Source organism: Mus pahari, chromosome 4, assembly GCF_900095145.1.
Source record: "Mus pahari chromosome 4, PAHARI_EIJ_v1.1, whole genome shotgun sequence".
Classification (NCBI taxonomy): Eukaryota; Metazoa; Chordata; class Mammalia; order Rodentia; family Muridae; genus Mus; species Mus pahari.
Window position 1 is genome coordinate 66,530,237 of NC_034593.1, and position 17,386 is coordinate 66,547,622.

Here is a 17,386-nt window from a genome sequence, read left to right on the forward strand (position 1 = left end):
GGTATAGGGAACTTTCTGGATAGCATTTGAAATGTAAATAAAGATAATAATAATAATAATAATAATAATAATAATAATAATAATAATAATAATAAAGAAATGATCCTGAAGTGTTACACATGCCATACATTGCATACAGGGCTGAAATGTTCCACTAAAGCACATAAATGTGAACAATTACTGTTTCAGTTAAATATGTAACTATATTTTATAAATAAATCGCTAATGAAATGTTTCAAAAAAAAAGAGAAAAGAAAAAGAGAAAGCGTCTTCAACAAATGGTGCTGGTCTAACTGTATGTATGTCTCAATGTCAAAGAATGAAAATATATCCCCATCTGTAGTCCTGCACAATACTCAGTCCAAGAAGATTGAAATCCACAACATAAAACCAGATACACTAAATCTAATAGAACAAAAACTGGGGAATAGTCTTAAACTCATTGGTACAGCAGAAAACTTCCTGAATAGAACAACGGCTCAAGTTCTAAGATCAACAATTATTAAGTGGTATCTTATGAAACTGGATAGTTCTATAAGGCAAAGGACACTTTCAATAAGACAAAATGACGCCTACAAATTGTGAAACGATCTTCACCAACCCTAAATCTGATGGAAAGCTAATATCCAAAATTTATATAGAGCTAAAGAATTTAGACACTAAGAATCTAAACAACCCAATTAAAATATGGAATACAGAGATAAACAGAATTCTAAACATAGGAATCTTGAATGGGCAAGAAGCACTTAATTTCCATAGTCATAAGGGGAATAAAAATTAGAACAACCCTGAGATTACATCTTATACCTATCAGTACGACTAAGATCAAAAACTCAAGTGACAGCATAGGTTCACAAGGATGTGGACTAAGGGGAACATCCCTCCATTGCTGGTACAAGTGCAAACTTGTACTATCTGTTTGGAAATCAAATTGAGAGTTTCTCTGTAAATTTGGAATAGTTATATTGCAAAACCCAGCTATACCACTCCTGAGCATATACCGAAAAGATGTTTGACCACCCCTCAAAAAAAACTGCTAAACTATGTTCATAGCAGCTTTATTAGTAATAGTCAGAAACTGCAAACAACATAGATGTCTCTTATCTGAAGAATGGATAAAGAATTTGTGGCACAACTACACAATGGAATACTATTCAGCCACTAAAAAAAAAAAAAAAAAGATATAAATTTTGCTGAGAAATTGATGGAATTTGAGAAACATCACAAGTGAGGTAACTCAGCTCCAGAGAGAGAGGTATTGATTGTAGTAGCTTATATGTGGACTTTTGTCAAAAAGTGCAGAACAACCATGCTAAAAATCCTCAGACCCAAAGAAAGCAGAAATAAAGAGGTCTCAAGTCAGGATTAATAAACTGTACTCAGAAGGGGAAACTAAATAGTCATCAAAGAAAGATGATGAGAGAGAACTAGGTAGGACAGGTGAAGAGGGAAACTGGAATGATGATATGATGTGCGGACTGGGTAGTGAGAGAGGGTTTGGACTAAGAATGGAAATCTGATGTGGCCATCTCTGTAGCCTAGCTGGAGGTCTGGGACAGGACAGGGTGCTGGGAGTTCATAGAGTTGACCCTAGCTTAGATTCCTACCAGAGTTGGAAATAGAGTCTAAAGTATCCACCCCCTTTACTGAGGTACAACTTCAAATTGAGGAAGAGGGACAACAATCCATCCACTAAACCTACAATCCCAAATTATTCTTGCCTACAAAATATGCAGGGATAAAGATGGAACAGCGAGTAAGGAAACAGCCAACCAATGACTGCCCCTACTTGAGACCCATGCCATGTGAGAGAGCCAACCCCTGACACTATTAATGATAATCTACTATGCTTGCAGACAGGAGCCTAACATAACTGTCTCCGGAGACTCTAAATCAAGCAACAGATGGAGGCAGATGCTGAGACCCGCAGCCAATCATCAGGCGGAGCTTGGGAGTCTTGTGGAAGAGTGAAAATTAGAAGTGAACAACTCCAAGGGATTAAGGATATCAAAAGTGGACGTACAGAGTCAACAAAGTTGGGACCGCGGGGGCTCTCAGAGCCTGGTCGCTTCAACCAGGAAGCATGCAGGAGTTGAAACTAGACACCCTACAAATTTTTAGCAGATGTGCAGCTTTGTCTTTATATGGGTCCCCTAATTAGTGGACCAGGGATTGTCTCTGTTTCTGTTCCCTGCCATTGTATTAACTTTTCCCCCAACTTGTACTGCTAGTTTGGCCTCACTGGGAGAGGATGTGCCTAGACCTGCTAGGACCAGATGTGCAGGGTAAGGTGGTACCCAAGCCAAGCTCCCCTTCTCTAAAGAGAATGGGAGGAGGTGATGGGAGCGAGAGGTAAGGGTAGGGCTGTGGAGAGAGAAGGGAGGAGGGCTGTGATTGAGATGTAAAGTGAATTACAAAAATAAACAAACAACTTTAAAAGTAACATTGAACTGATTAGAATTAAAGTATGAAATTAGAAATCTAATTAATTTAAAATTAACTTAATTCTAAAAATGTTTTAATTTAATAAGTTTGTGAAATAAAGCCTCAAATATCTATACAAAGATACAGCAAAGCCATTTTAAAGTAAATCTTTGTTTATTGCATACTTTTGTTATTATTCTTAAATTCTGTACTTAATTTTTTCTTTCCCCAGGAACACATCATTTTATTTTTCTCAAGATTAAAATATACCATATTTGTGTATATATATATAAATATAAGTAATTGTTGCTAATATAGTCAAAGCTTCATAGGAATTTAAAATTGCTGTAAAATTAGTCATACAAATGTGAAATATACTTACAAAACTTATTGACAAAATGAAATAAAAATAACTTCTATTTCCTAAGAAATAGTAGTATTAAAATTCTACTGAATACCTTCTGTACTTTTTAAGCCATAATTTTTCCATATATGACAAACTGTCTTCTGTGAATTCGATATTAATTGGTTCTGTCCAAATTTTCAAATTAGTTTGTACTTCACATTCTTCCACAGAGTCTACAAAAATAAACACTGCACATAATTAGTGTAGCCATGCCTCTGAACACTTGTATCTTCTCTTTAGATAAAGAAAAGTGCTGGTTGTTTATGGAGGATATTTCTTTGGCATTTATCCCTGTGAATGTAATTTTTATCATGTTATGATATGTGATATTAATATAATACCAAGCTTACTATGTAAATAATTCTAAAGGTTCTTAAAAACTGGTCTTAATAAATGATTCTGTAGACAATTTCTTCAAAATCTCTGGAAATAAAATGATTTTTATGAGTCAAAAGCTTTCCAAATTAACATAAATGAGAAAGATAAATACAAACAGAGTGCTTGAACATTCCATTCACTCAACACACGCATACACATAAAAGGTGTATAGCCATTCCTAATAATATTTACACATTATAGTGAATAGAATATAAATGATAATGAATTTTCTCATTTATAATGAGAACATTAACCCCCCCCCCATGAACTTTTGCCTTTGATGTAATTTATTCCCAAATGCTACTATTTCCGAAACACCACAAACTAAAAAGTACTACTCAGCGCTATTTGAAAGTGATAAAGCCTTGGATGGTGGCCACTCTCAACCCAGGGATGGTGGCCACTCTCACCTCCAGACACTGCCTCCTAGCTAGATTGCAACCACCACCAGAATAAAGTGCTCCACGAAAAGTAGGAAAAAGAAGTAGTAAAGCTTAAAAACCTATTTTTAAACTGTTTGAACATCAAGCTGGTCCTAAACTCATACTGCACAGACTTTAATGATTAGCATTTGGCACCAGCCAAATGCCAGCAGCTAAATAATTCCATGGAGGAACTGAGTTCCCATCTGCCCAAGAGTATTGTAGTATTAAGGAAAGAGGTAGCAGAAATTTGGAGAGTAATAACGATTATCTGTTACATAAAAGAAGAGAAAGAGTTAAGGTTCTGAGTGTGAATTATGACTATGACCATGATGGGAGGGGCAGGAGGTGCATTGAAGTTTAGAGAATTGGAGCAGAAAAGCGAAGAGTTAGAGAAAGATAGGGGGACTTAGATTGTCTTTGTTTTTTCAGAGAGATGAAGGACAGAAGCACTGTAATTGAATACTGTGCTTGACTCTAAAATCTGGATAAAGATGTGAAGAGTACAGGACTAAAACAAGCAACCTGGGTTTCACTTTTCTCCATTCACCAATGGCACAACCTCAGAAAAATAAAGCTGAGACCTGGTCCTCCTGTGTAGAAAGAGGTGTTGTTTCCCCAGTTACCTTGTATAAATAGTCTTCAAAGCCTTCAAAAGTCCACAAAAGATGACAGCTAAGGCCATTTCATTATTGAGAATCATTTGACTAGAGACATGCCACCTCCTGACAACACCCCGTTCTTGGTTCAAAGGAGACTGGAACATCTTTACCTCCAGGCAAGGTTGTTGTCATGGCAAGGCAGCCACTGAGCAGAAATTGCCCATTTCATCTACAGACAATATTGTCACACACACACACACACACACACACACACACACACACACACACAAACACAGAAAAAAAGGCATATTGTACAGAACAGTCAACTGTTTACTTTGCCTAGACAGGATCAGCGGCCCTTCAAATTTCTGTTTTATAGGTCTGTCAGATGATCCTGGACCAAAAGGCTAAAGAATGATGCTCCAAAATTTTCAGTAATGAGGGACTGTACAGGTAGTCAGCTATCTTTACAAATGGTTAAATTGTGAAAGCTACACTTTGTGCTTCCTATATTTTCAGGTAATATCTAGTAATTCTCAGGTTTCTGATGGGGTTAAGGACTAGGTTTAGTCTCATAATCAAACCCAAGTGGCTTAACATAGAGTTTATAGAGTAGATGACATGGTTTTTAGATGATGTTACAGGCTAAAATTCTAAACATAATACAGGGATAGAATCATAATTTTTCAGTAAGGAAATATGTTAATTGACAGCTTTATAGACTAGATGTCATTTGTACCTCATACCTAATTGTTATGGTTTTGTCAATTTATATGTGGGAGAAGAGTTGTTGTTTGGACAAAAAAGGTGAGATGTAGAGGGAGGTGTGGCTTCCCTAATTGGTTCTTGATTGTGTCAATAATAAAGGCAAAAGCCAACTGATGGGAGAAAGGGAAAGGTGGGATTTCTGGTTCCCAGGAGTAGAGAAAGAACACAGGGAAAGGGGAATTCGGAGCAGGCTTTGGACAAGAAGGAAACTAGTTATGTAGGTCTTATAGAGTTTGAAGTCTACATGATCAGGGGCTAAGGAGGTTGGACAGAGCTGGTTGATAGGATTATGACAGGAAATTCTTCACCCAGCCATTTAGTAATCAGGCTGGTTTTAAAATAATAAAACTGTCTAGTGTTTTCTATCTGCAGAGCTAAAGTGGGCAGGTGAAAAAAGAGGGCAGCTGAGGCAGATGTTGGCTGCTTGGCAAAGCTAGCCTTGAGGGTCTGGGAGAGAGATCACAGCTCCCAGGGAAAGCACTCAGCTAACTCTTGATAGAGCTGAGTGAGACCTGTGGCAGCTGATCTCGGAGCCTAGCCTGGAGCGCGAGCAGAACTCCCGAGAAAGCATGATGTTTTAAAATTACATGCAACATTCATGGGCTTATCAGAATCTTTGATAACTGATCCTAATAACAAACATCTAACGGCCAGGAGAAGAATCTTCAGTATACATTCAGCAAGAAACTTTGCTCATCAATTGAAGGGCACACACACACACACACACACACACACACACACACACACACACACACAAACACACAGGAGCTATGGCTTACAGACAGAAAGACCTCGTGAGCTATCAATAGTGTTTTATTTACCATATTGTTTCTGGCTCAGCAAACTTCCCTTCTGAGAATTTGGGTGAGATTCTCTACCACTCATTCTTTTGAGAACATGCTCATTTTTTTTTAACGTATAGCACAAAGTCCTAAAGTAAATGAATGCCTAAAGAATCTGAGGAAAACCCAGGAGACCAAAGTAGAGGAAATAAAGAGAGCCAATGGGAGAATGTCAGCAGGGAGGTCAGAGAGAGAAGAGCTTTAGCTCACATAATGGCCTCTGGTCAGTAAAAGCAACTAACATTCACATTGAAGGGAAGAAGTCTCTGGGTGCCTAACGAATTAAGGAAGAAATCAGCGATAAAAAATATCTGGAGAGCTGGGAAGTTTAAAGCACACTGCTCTACTAAATGGCCGTGGAACACAAGGGTGCTTAATGTAATTTATAATAAAAGGGGCATATATTAAGCATAGTAATGATCTCCATTATTTGAGCAAACTCTTAAGTGCCTGAAAATATTGTGCTGGTGATAATGGAATCAAGAGAAAACTCTTACATACTTCAGAATGAAGTATAAAATGTTGCAGATGGGGTGTATAAAATGTTGAAAATACATTTCTTAATAGTTCATTTTTATCTAGTTTAGTTGATGACGTATATTCCTGACAAAACAGCTAGTTTGCTCTCAAGTAATGACATCTTTGGAATTGTGTATAGGGCATATTTCAAGAACTATGTGCAAAAAAATGTATAGTAGTATTATTTGACATGCTCAAAATGAGAAATACATTAAAGAAAAAAATCAGCATTTAAAATGAGAAATAGTGGCACATTCACAGAATAAAAGATTAACAAACATTGAAAGTAGGTGAGTTACAGCCATACACATTTTCATGCATGAATCTCAGATAAATAATACTGGGTCATATGAGATACAAAAGAATATACATAACATAATTACTTACTTACACACACACACACACACATGAAATACTTGCACAATAAGACAATATATTTTGAATAAACTTCAGGGAAACCAGGGACTTAAAAAGGTAGAACACAGGTTAGTGAGACCTGGGAGACGTTGGGGTAAACAGAGAGTAGTCATGTGAAATGGGAGAATCACAGATGCTTATTTGTTTTTCCCCCATGAGCTGTAAAAAAATTCATAGTACGTCTGTTACACCCATTTTAATATAGAATATAAAAGCTAATATGAAATTAAAATATTTACAACCACATATCATATTACTAATAAAATGTTTAATTTTCTGTAGTCAATCAAAATTAAACATGTCAATAACCATCCTTATTATGACTATTTATACACAGGAGCTTCATTGTAAGAAGAATGAGAATAAGGGATAAAATCAATCACTCTACACAAAACATTGAAACTTTTGTTTCCAAATATCCATCTGATTATCATAACATCTTTCCCCAACTACCCATTCTAAATGCACCTTAATCTTTGCTAATGAATATCACAGCAGAACTGAAAATGAAAATAAAAACATTTTCTCTTTTGAAAGTTCCCAGTTAAATATATTTTCTTCTTCAAACTCTGTAAAGCCATATAATTCCTTTCTTCCCTGGGATTCCTCTATGAAAACAATATTAGACAGAAGACATCTGCCACGTGCGACCATTTATCTGTGGGTTTCAATCAATCTCGTCTTTGTGGTGTATCAATGGCAGAATTACTTCTGTAACTGTGCTCTAACAAAGCCAGAGAAGTGACCCTTCCCTCACTTTAGTGATGACAAGCTCCAAAACATCAGAGAGTAGTTTGTTTGTCCTGTTATAGTGGAAATGTGTCAGGAGGTTCACAGACCATAACAGCAGCCTGAAGGAAAAATATCCAAACTCATGAGATACTTTCCCCTAATGAGGATCATGTTCTACCTTGTGTCATTTGCTGCAAGGAAATATTAAGATAGGGATTCCTAGAAAATGTGGCACATGGTAAGAGAAATGAAATCTATGGATATAGCTGCACTTATCTCATAGGGATATGGTACAATTATTTTCTGAGGGTAGTATGGTAATAAATAAGGATTACATAGGACATACACTGTAGGCACAATAAACAAATCTGTATCTGAAATATGTATTTTACCATGAGGATAAATCACTGTGGCTTTCATGATAAAAAAAAAACAAATGTTCACTATAACCACTCTATGTATCACCCCATTACCCTAACGACATCCGTCTAATGGCCAATCACTGGCTATTGGTAGGTAGAAGGAAACCAAGGTATTGCAGTCTTCACAATGCTACAAAGCCAGAGAGATAATGTAATTAAATGGTGAAGGAATATCCTATCCCTGACTTCCTTCAATGATAAACAGTATAAGAAAAATAAACTCTTTCCACTCCAACTAACTTTCCGTCACAATGTCTCATTGAAGCAATAGTAACCCTAAACCATCCTCGATGTGAGCAGAACTCATACAGCTCATAGGGGAAAAACATGAATAGTACCTCTATTTCTTATTATATCTAGTGACAGAAAAAGAGCATTTTCTGAATCAAGGATTACCTGACTAGAGCTAGTATTCTAAATGTGACATGTTTTTCTAAGTTTCACTGAATTTGTGATCATGAATAAAAGGTTTTATTGCATCTTAGTAACTCATTCATTCATGTGTTGTCTCTGACATTTTTCAGTCTCTGTTTAGAAGACTGGCTACATGAAGCTGCTTACAGTAAATGTTTATCAAGTTCTGTAGTAGATCCAGAGTGTCTCTTCATTTGTAAATGCTGTGGTACTTTTTCAGTTAAAAAAGCAACTGTGGTTAGTTGGATAAACTTTATGATAGTCTGAATGATCTTTGAACACTAGATTTTTCACTGAATGAGGATTGATGACAACATTTTCATAATTCCCCAAAACAGTTATTTTAGGCATTTCATTGTAGCATATAAGTGATTAGGGAAGGGAGAGGGAATTCTAACATCTTCTACTTATGTACTAACCTATGCATTTTTATACCATCTCTAAGACTTGCAGTGTAAGATACTTTCAATATTTATGTCTAAGGAAATAATTCAATATTGGATCCATATTTCCAATGTACCTAATATGAGAAAGAATTAAAACAAGGCTTCATCTTTCACTTCATGTGCAATAATCCATTATAAACTCAAAGTTAAAATTTAACAATAGTCCTGAAGTTCTGAGCATTACCTTTTGTTTCATTGCATATCCTGACTAAGGTCTGCTAACATCCAGGCTGTTTTAGGGTTACTATTGTTGCGAAGAAACACCATGACTAAAAGTGAGTTGGAGTGGAAAGAGTTTATTTCACTTATACTTTACTGTTTATCATTGAAGGGAGTCAGGGAAAGAGCACAAACAGGAAAGGAACCTGGAAATCTGAAAAAGAGAAATCTGAGAAAGAGGTCCTGGAAGAATATTGCCGAGTTCTTTGTTCCTTGTGACTTGCTCAGCCTCCTTTTTAATTTTTATTTATTTGTTTGTTTGTTTGTCTGTTTGTTTGTTTATTATTAGAGACTTTCTTCTTATAGGACCATCTTAGAGATAGCCCCATTCACAATGGGCTGGCCCTTCTTACGTCAATCACTAATTTAAAAAAAACACCCTGTTTTTTTAACACATTGCCTTACAGGCCAATCTAATGGAGGCATTTGCTCAACTGAGATTTTTTTTTTCCTCTCAAAAATGTAAAGTTGTATCAAGTTGACACAAAAACTAGCCATCACAGTTTACATGGCTATGTCATAAAGAAACCCATTATTTTATATTTGAACCAAAAACTGAGACTAAAATCTTGCAGAGAAATAGCTTTTATAAATGCAAAAAATTATTTCAAGCATAGTTCTATTCTTCCTGTGAGGTTCATTGTGGTCATAGGTTCAACCTTCAATTTATGGTTTAAGGTTTTATATGCAAGCATTTGTTCCTCCATCCTTCCTATTTATGGTGCTACTTTGGAGGCAGTACATTTTGGAAGATTGAGGCCTCACCATAAGAAGTAATTCTTAGGGAGGCATGCTGTGTGGTTTATACTAGCACCTACTTCCAGTCTTGGTCTCATGCCTGCTTTACAGTGATGTAAGAAATGAGGAGTCCAGCCATCTGCTCCTGCTGCTCTGGAGCCACCTGCTGCTGTATTTCTCCTACCTTGATGGGCTCTATTGTCTCCAACTGTGAGCCAAAATAAATTCCCCCTTAGGTTGCTTTGTTGGAGATTTGTCCACACTGAAAAGAAACTTACTGATCTAAGGCACACAAAGTGCCCTTTGCTTACCTGCCCCATAGATTCTGCCAACCTGATACATTGCAACAGTAGATCTCAAATGAAATAGTTTTCTAAACACTGTTTCCTTGTAGGAAAAGAAGAGTTTAGACTTCAATGTTCCATTCATCCCATGATCTGAATTTACATAAGAAAACAAGGTAAATATCCCCCCATAGCCAACTTCATGCTTTAAAAATATTAAAGGACTCACCACTAGTGTATACATTAAGCTCCCTTGAGAAGCTCTAGCAAATTGCTTTTTATTGTTTTTAAGCATTGTATTTGTACTGTCACGAGTGGAAAGAAATGAAGACACTTCTATTGTGTTAAATGATGATGTGAGCAGTGTCCATACCTGGTTTTTTTGCGTCCACTTCCTCCTCCTTGTTTTTCTCCTGATGCCCAGCTCTCCACTGTGTTAAGGCTTCTTGGAAGGACTGGGCAGATGCTTCTTCATCAAAAGGCATTTCCCACATGACCTTGCACCTTGGGTTTCCACCTTCTCCTCCTTCTGTGGCTGTAGTTTCTACCTAACCAGTTAAAAATGTAACAAAGACTTGCTTATTAAATTTCCTGCATCTTATAAGGACATGAAAAAAAGGATGCATTTAACTCAGAAGAATGTGTTTTTATGTAGAACACATTTAAATGCTCTATTTTTTTTCCTTAAAACTTTATTAGCAGTTATAAATGGTTGGCTCAGATGTTAACACTGGAAGAGACTTTAAATCTGATGACATCATTTTATCCTTGCTTATCCCTTCTACAGATGTTCTGGTTGTGTACATATTATCCATCCTTTCTCATTGACCAATCCTCTGCTACTTTCAGCCTTCTCACATTACAGCAGTTGTCTGTTAGGAGACAGCTTCTCATTCTCTGTGTAGCAAAGACTGGTCTCGAACTTGAGATGTATCTATATTGAACTCCTGAATTACAGGATTATAGGCATGAAATCACACCAATTGACATGAGTATAGATATATATGTATGTAATTTTACATGTTCTAATATAAACCTCATGCTGTCAGTGTGGGGAAAACCTTTTGATCCTCTGAACTACAATGTTTCTATCAGTATCTGCAAAGTTTCTGAAGAACCTTCTCCTTCCTTGTTCTATATTCTAACCTCCTCTTTTCTTTATCATTCACTGTTCCAGCTAACCTTAGGATCTTGGAGAACTGAGAAATATTATGTACATTTCTTCATCAGGACTTTACACTAGTTGTGAGTCCTTTGCATAGGTTTTCACAGCCGTTTTGCTCATGCCATTCAATTTCTCCAATATCACCTTTCTACAGAGTTCTCCACTGGGAATCGTGACATTGACTAACTCTTCTGAGATCTCTTTTCTATTTGATTGCTTGTTTCTTTTCTCCACTAGGTTATTTCTGAAACAGTTTATTATATAGAACCCATGGAATAAATCTTGGGTGAATACTGTTTTATAACATTTCATTACTACATGGTTAGAGTATAGTAGCTTCCCTTAACAAGTAAAATGGTCAATCAATTTCATCAAAGTGGGGGAAGCAGTGCAACTCAAAGTTTTGGTTCTTTGAGAGAATCACTAACATTGATAAAACCTTTGATAAATTAACTAAAAAAATTAAAGAGAAGATCCAAGTTAATAAAATAATAATGAAAAGGGAGACATAACAACAAACACTGGGGGAATTCAGAGAGAAGGACATGCTTTCAAAATCTGCACTATGCCAAGTTGAAATATCTAAAAGAAATAGATAATTTTCTTGATATATATGACCTTGCAAAATTAAATCAAGACCAAATGAGTGATTTCAATAGACTCATAATCCCCAGCAAAATACAGGTAGCAATTAAAAGCTTCCTAATCACAAGAAGCCCAGGGTCAAATTGATTCAGCAGAGAATTCTATCAGACTTTCAAAGAAGAATTAATACTAATACTCCACAAATTGTTTCACAATATAGAGAAGAAAACTGCCTAATTCTTTTTATGAGGCCACAACTACTCTGATACCTAAATCACATAAAGACTTAAAGAACAAGAATTGCAAACCAATTTTCCTTATGAACATGGATGTAAAAATTCTCAAAAAAAATACTTGCAAAACAAATAAAAATTGATTGAGTCATCAAGGACACCACAAGAGGACCTACAGAGTAAATTTATCTGGGCCCTTTAGGAGCTCACAGAGACTGAACCACCAACCAAAAAACATACATGAGTTGGACCTACATCCCCTACACATATATAGCAGTTGTGCAACTTGGTCTTGATGTGGATTCCCTAACAACTGGAGTGGAGTTTGCCTTTAACTCTACTGCCTATCTTTGGATCCCTTTCCCCTAGCTGGGCTGCATTGTCAGGAATCGCTTGGAGAAGATGAGCTTAGTACTGCTGTGACTGGATGTCTTCAGTAGTAATTCTAACCAAATAAGTTTGTGTATTAAAAATGTAAGACATTGAAGAAGATATAAGAAGATGGAAAGATCATCTATTCTCATGAATCAGTAAGACTAACACATTAAAAATGTCCATTCTACTCAATGCAATCTACAGAGTCAATGTAATTCCCCATCAAAATTATGACACAAATCTTCACAGAACTTGAAAGAACAGTTTTCAGTTTTATAAGGAAACACCCCCCCAAAAATGATACAAACCAACCAACCAAACAAACAAACAAACAAAACAAAACAAAACCAAAAGAAAAAAAAACTGACTAATAGAAGAATTTCTAAAGGTATTAACATCCAAGATCTCTCAAACTGTCCTGCTGAGGAACAATAATAAAAACAATATGATAATGACATAAAACATACAAGTTGGTGTTTAGAATAAACTGGTGATACAATAATTTCATATACCTAGGGATACCTGATATTTTTATGAAAAAGCTAGAAACATACATTGGAGAAAAGACAGAATCTTCATAAATGGTGTTGGTAAAACTGGATGGCTACATGTGTAAGAATCTAAATAAACCCATATTTATTACAATGCACAAAATTTACTCTAATAGATCAAGAACTTCAACATAAGGACAGATGCCTGAATCTGATATAAGAGAATATAAGCAAAAGTTCATTGGCACAGACTCACTGAACAAGACACTAATATTAGTGCAGGCCACTAAGATCAAGAATCTTTAAATGGAAACTAGTAACAATGAAAAATTTTTGTGTGACAAAAAACAAATAGACAAACAAAAAATGCTGTCACTCAGACAATTAGGCAGCCTAAAGAATGGGAAAGTCTTTTTTATCAATCATACATCTTATAGAAGGTCAATATCTAAAATATATAAAGAATTTTTAAAAAATTGGACACCAAGAAAAATAATAACCTATACTAACTGTACTAATAGGGTTCTACTTAATAACGAACTCTCGGAAGATGAAACATACAAATGGCTGAGAAAAACTTGAAGTTTAACATCCTGAGTCATCATAGGAATGCAAACCCAAACTCCTTTGAGATTTCATCTTATAAAAATCAGAAGATTAAAATCAATAAAACAAATGACAGTTCATGCTGGTGAGGATGTGGGGAAAGGGGGAACATGCATCCATTACTAGTGGGAGTGGAAACTTGTACAGACACTATGGAAACTAGTGTGGCATTTACTCAGGAAGATGAGAATCAATCTACTCAAGAACCAGCTATAACACCCTTGGAAATAACCCAAAATATGCTTCATCCTACAACTGAGACACTTGTTCAACCATGTTCATTGCTGCTTTACTCAAAACAGTCAGAAATTGGAAACAGTCTCGATGTCTATCAATAGATGAATGAATAATTATAATGACATACATTAATGCTAAGACAATGGAAAATTATTCAGCTGTTAAAGAGATAAATCATTAAATTCACAGATAAATGGATGGAACTAGATAAAAATTTATCTTGAGTGAGAAAACCAAGACCCCAAAGGACAAATGCGTATTCTCTTACATGTGGATGATCTCTTTTAAGTCATCAATAAGCATGCTAGTGTCTACTTAACCACAGAAATTAAATATTTAGTAAAGGACTAAAGAAGAGGCAGGGAAGGAAATCCTCAGGTATGGAAAATGAATGCAGTTTTAGAAAATAGGAACAGGCTGGAAATGGAGGCTTAGAGAGTAAAAGGGAAAGAAGGGGAGAGTCAATTAACAAGAGAGGCCATTTGAGGAGTCCTATGGAAACCTAACACAGTAGAAGCTTCTTAAAATATATATACATTCATCAGGTAACTCAAAATGGAGCCACCAAATAACAGAGGAGATGAAACCCCAACTGGTTTTCTCTTGTCCCCAATTAAAACTTCCTGGACCAGGAGGCTGTTTGTCAAGAGGGCTTCATGCAAACTCCCAAACAACTCAGGCTACTATCAAATCTATTGGTAGCTCTGCACAAACTTTTTCTGTCAGATGTAATCATTTCCATCCAGTTTCCATTTCCAAGGGCACATTATTTTGACTCCCAATTCTTAACTTTTTCTTCTTTTTTCCTTCTTCTCTGTTTGTCTGTTTGCTTTGTCTTATTCTGCTATTTGTTTTATTGGCCTGTATATTCTCTAGGGAAGGAGAGAAAAAAGGGCATGAAATTGCGTGTGATGGGAGATGTAGAGGAGCTGGGGAGAGATGACCATGGGAGAGTAGCCATCAAAATATACTTTAATTCATCCGGTGATGGTTCATAGCACATTTTCTGCAGATCTATGAAAAAAATACATGTAAACACTCCCACTTTTTGGGTACATTCAAGCCTAGTTCCTATGCAGGAAGAAATCATGCTGAAATTGAACACTTATCTACATATGCAAAGGTCAAGAGACTTCAATTCAACCCACACTTAATCCTCAAGTAACAAAGCTTTGTGACTAGCCAAATAACTCAGTCAGTGAGCTACTGCAAAAAGACCAGCACCACCCTGGAAAGAGGATTATAACATCAATCAGAATGTGGAGTTTGTTTCTTGCCAAAGAGTCAATAGAAGGGAACTCTTCCCCTTGAAACTTCCCACTTTGGGGAGGTTTTTATTCTCTCCCCTGCTTCTCCTCAATAAATCTACCACATTCAATCCACTCTATAAAAGAAAATAATCTATATGAATGTTCTACATGTACCTATACACAGATATATGTGCATACACATACACATGTATATACCCTAACCCTAAACCAAACCCTAATCGTGACCGCAAATATAACCCTAACATGTATATACATTTGTGTGTGTGCAGATAAAAGTTTGTGTAGCTCATTGTGTGATCAATAGGTAATCTAAATAACTGCCAGAATTTCGTATCCATCTTCCTTTATACACTGTTGAAAGTGCCTGCCACCTAAACGGTTATATTTTGAGCATGTACAAGTTCTAACTAATAAAAAATTATTATATTGCATCCTGGATTTTACTTGAATGTTTTTCTTCAACATTCATACAGTTCTTGACATGGTTAAAATGTACAAAAGCTGTATTGTCAATTTTTTTTCACCAAAAGAACAATTTTCAGTGGAATCAAAGTAATCTTAGAATTAATTTTTATAGTCTAAATATATTCAATTACTAAAACAATCAAATATTAACTGACAACAGGATAAAATAATGTCCCCAACTGTGCATCTGTGGTAAAAAGATATAAATGGCAGTCACCACAGGTAGGACAGGAAATATCCTCCTTTGTCTTCCTCAGTTTACCTCAGAGCTGTTCTGAAGGAGGGCTTCGGGTTTCTGCTGACTTTTACTGGATACTTCTGCAGGAGGGTTTCCTTCACTGGGGGGATCTACTTCCTTTATAAATTGATGAGCAGCATTTAATACGTTGGATAAGATTTGAGATTTTGGCTATTAAAAAAAGGGAAAGTACTGTCAAGAATCTTAATGCAGGAGTCTCAGTAATTTGCAAACAACAAATCAAGTTTTCAGTATTGTATGACTCATAAAATTCAAGTTTTCAGTATTGTATGACTCATAAAATTCAATATAATTTATATACTTTAGTTTTTTATTAATTTTTCAGATCATAATATAATTACATTATTTCCCTTCCCCATACCTCCCTTCAAACATTCCGAGATGCTACAATGCTACCTATTGTTTGCTTTCAAATTTACGACTTTTTCACTTAATGTTGTTACATAATTACACACACACACACACACACACACACACACACACATATATATATACATATATATAATATGTAACAATATTAATATTTAGGAATATGTATATTCCTAAATGTAGCCTGCTCAGTCTTTGTAATGTTACTTGCATGTATGTTTTCAAGGCTAAAACTTGGTTATTAGATAACTAACAGGTGTGGTTTTTTTCTCTTTTTTTTCTTTGTTATTATAATTTTTATTGATTCTTTAATCTTCTTTTGCAGTCCAGACTTTATCCCCCTCCTGATCCACCCTCTGACTGTTCCACATTCCACACCCCTCCCCCTACCTCCTCCTCACCCCTCCCCTTAGACTTCTCTACTCCCTGGTGCCCAAGTCTCTCGATGTTTAGGTGCATTTTATCTAAGTCCAGACCCAGTAGTTCATTGCTATATATGTATTGGGAACCTCATATCAAACTGGTATATCCTGCCTGGTTGGTGGCTCAGTGTCTGAGAGATCACCAGGTTCCAGGTTAGTTGAGACTGCTGTTCTCCCTATAGGCTCACCCTCCTCTCCTCAGCTTCTTCCAGCTTTTCCCTAATTCAAACACAGAGGTCACCAGTTTCTGTCCATTGACTGCATCTGACTTTTTCAGTTGCTTGTTGGGCTTTTGGGAGGGCAGTCTTGATAGGCCCTTGTTTGTAAACATACCATAGCATCAGTAATAGTGTCAAGCCTTGGGGCCTCCCACTGAGCTGGATCCCAATTTGGGCCTATCACTGGACCTCCTTGTCCTCAGGCTCTTCTCCATTTTTGTTCCTGCAGTTCTTTCAGACAAGAACAATTCTGGGACGGGTTTTTGACTGTGGGATGGCAAACCTTGTGGGGCATTGGACCATGCAAAGACGGCTGGTCTCCAGTGGAGCTGAGGTCTGAAACCCAGTGGTGATAATTCACCTAAATGATATGGTAGGTGTTCCCTCATGTTCCTGGAACTCTGGCTCCTGCTTAAGTTACCACCGCCCACAGCTCCCACAAGAGAAGCCTGGCTAGAAGTCATGTAAACAATTTCCCAAGCTTCTGACCTTCAGGCTAAACTCCTCCCCAGTTACCAAGCAACAGTGAAGACCTGGGCCAAGTAGTGGGAATGGGTGGGTAGGGGATCAGGGGCGTGGGGGTATAGGGAACTTTTGGGATAGCATTTGAAATGTAAATAAAGAAAATAATTAAAAAAAAAAAAAAAAAAAAAAAAA

At 36.4% G+C, this 17,386-nt stretch overlaps 1 protein-coding gene across 2 annotated transcripts in view; it reads right to left on the reverse strand.

Moving 5' to 3' along the window:
• The window catches only part of Zbbx (zinc finger B-box domain containing), a 90,499-nt gene that overhangs the window by 41,831 nt on the left and 31,282 nt on the right, over positions 1-17,386 (reverse strand). The window contains exons 5-7 of one of the 2 annotated variants that reach the window (XM_021196651.1): positions 15,724-15,870; positions 10,407-10,581; positions 2,883-3,003 (exon numbers count right to left, since the gene is read on the reverse strand). In XM_021196651.1, coding sequence (XP_021052310.1) covers positions 2,883-3,003; positions 10,407-10,581; positions 15,724-15,870 — 443 coding nt within the window. Of the gene's footprint in view, positions 1-2,882; positions 3,019-10,406; positions 10,582-15,723; positions 15,871-17,386 lie in introns of both variants that reach the window. The other variant, XM_021196650.1, reaches the window with a different exon arrangement.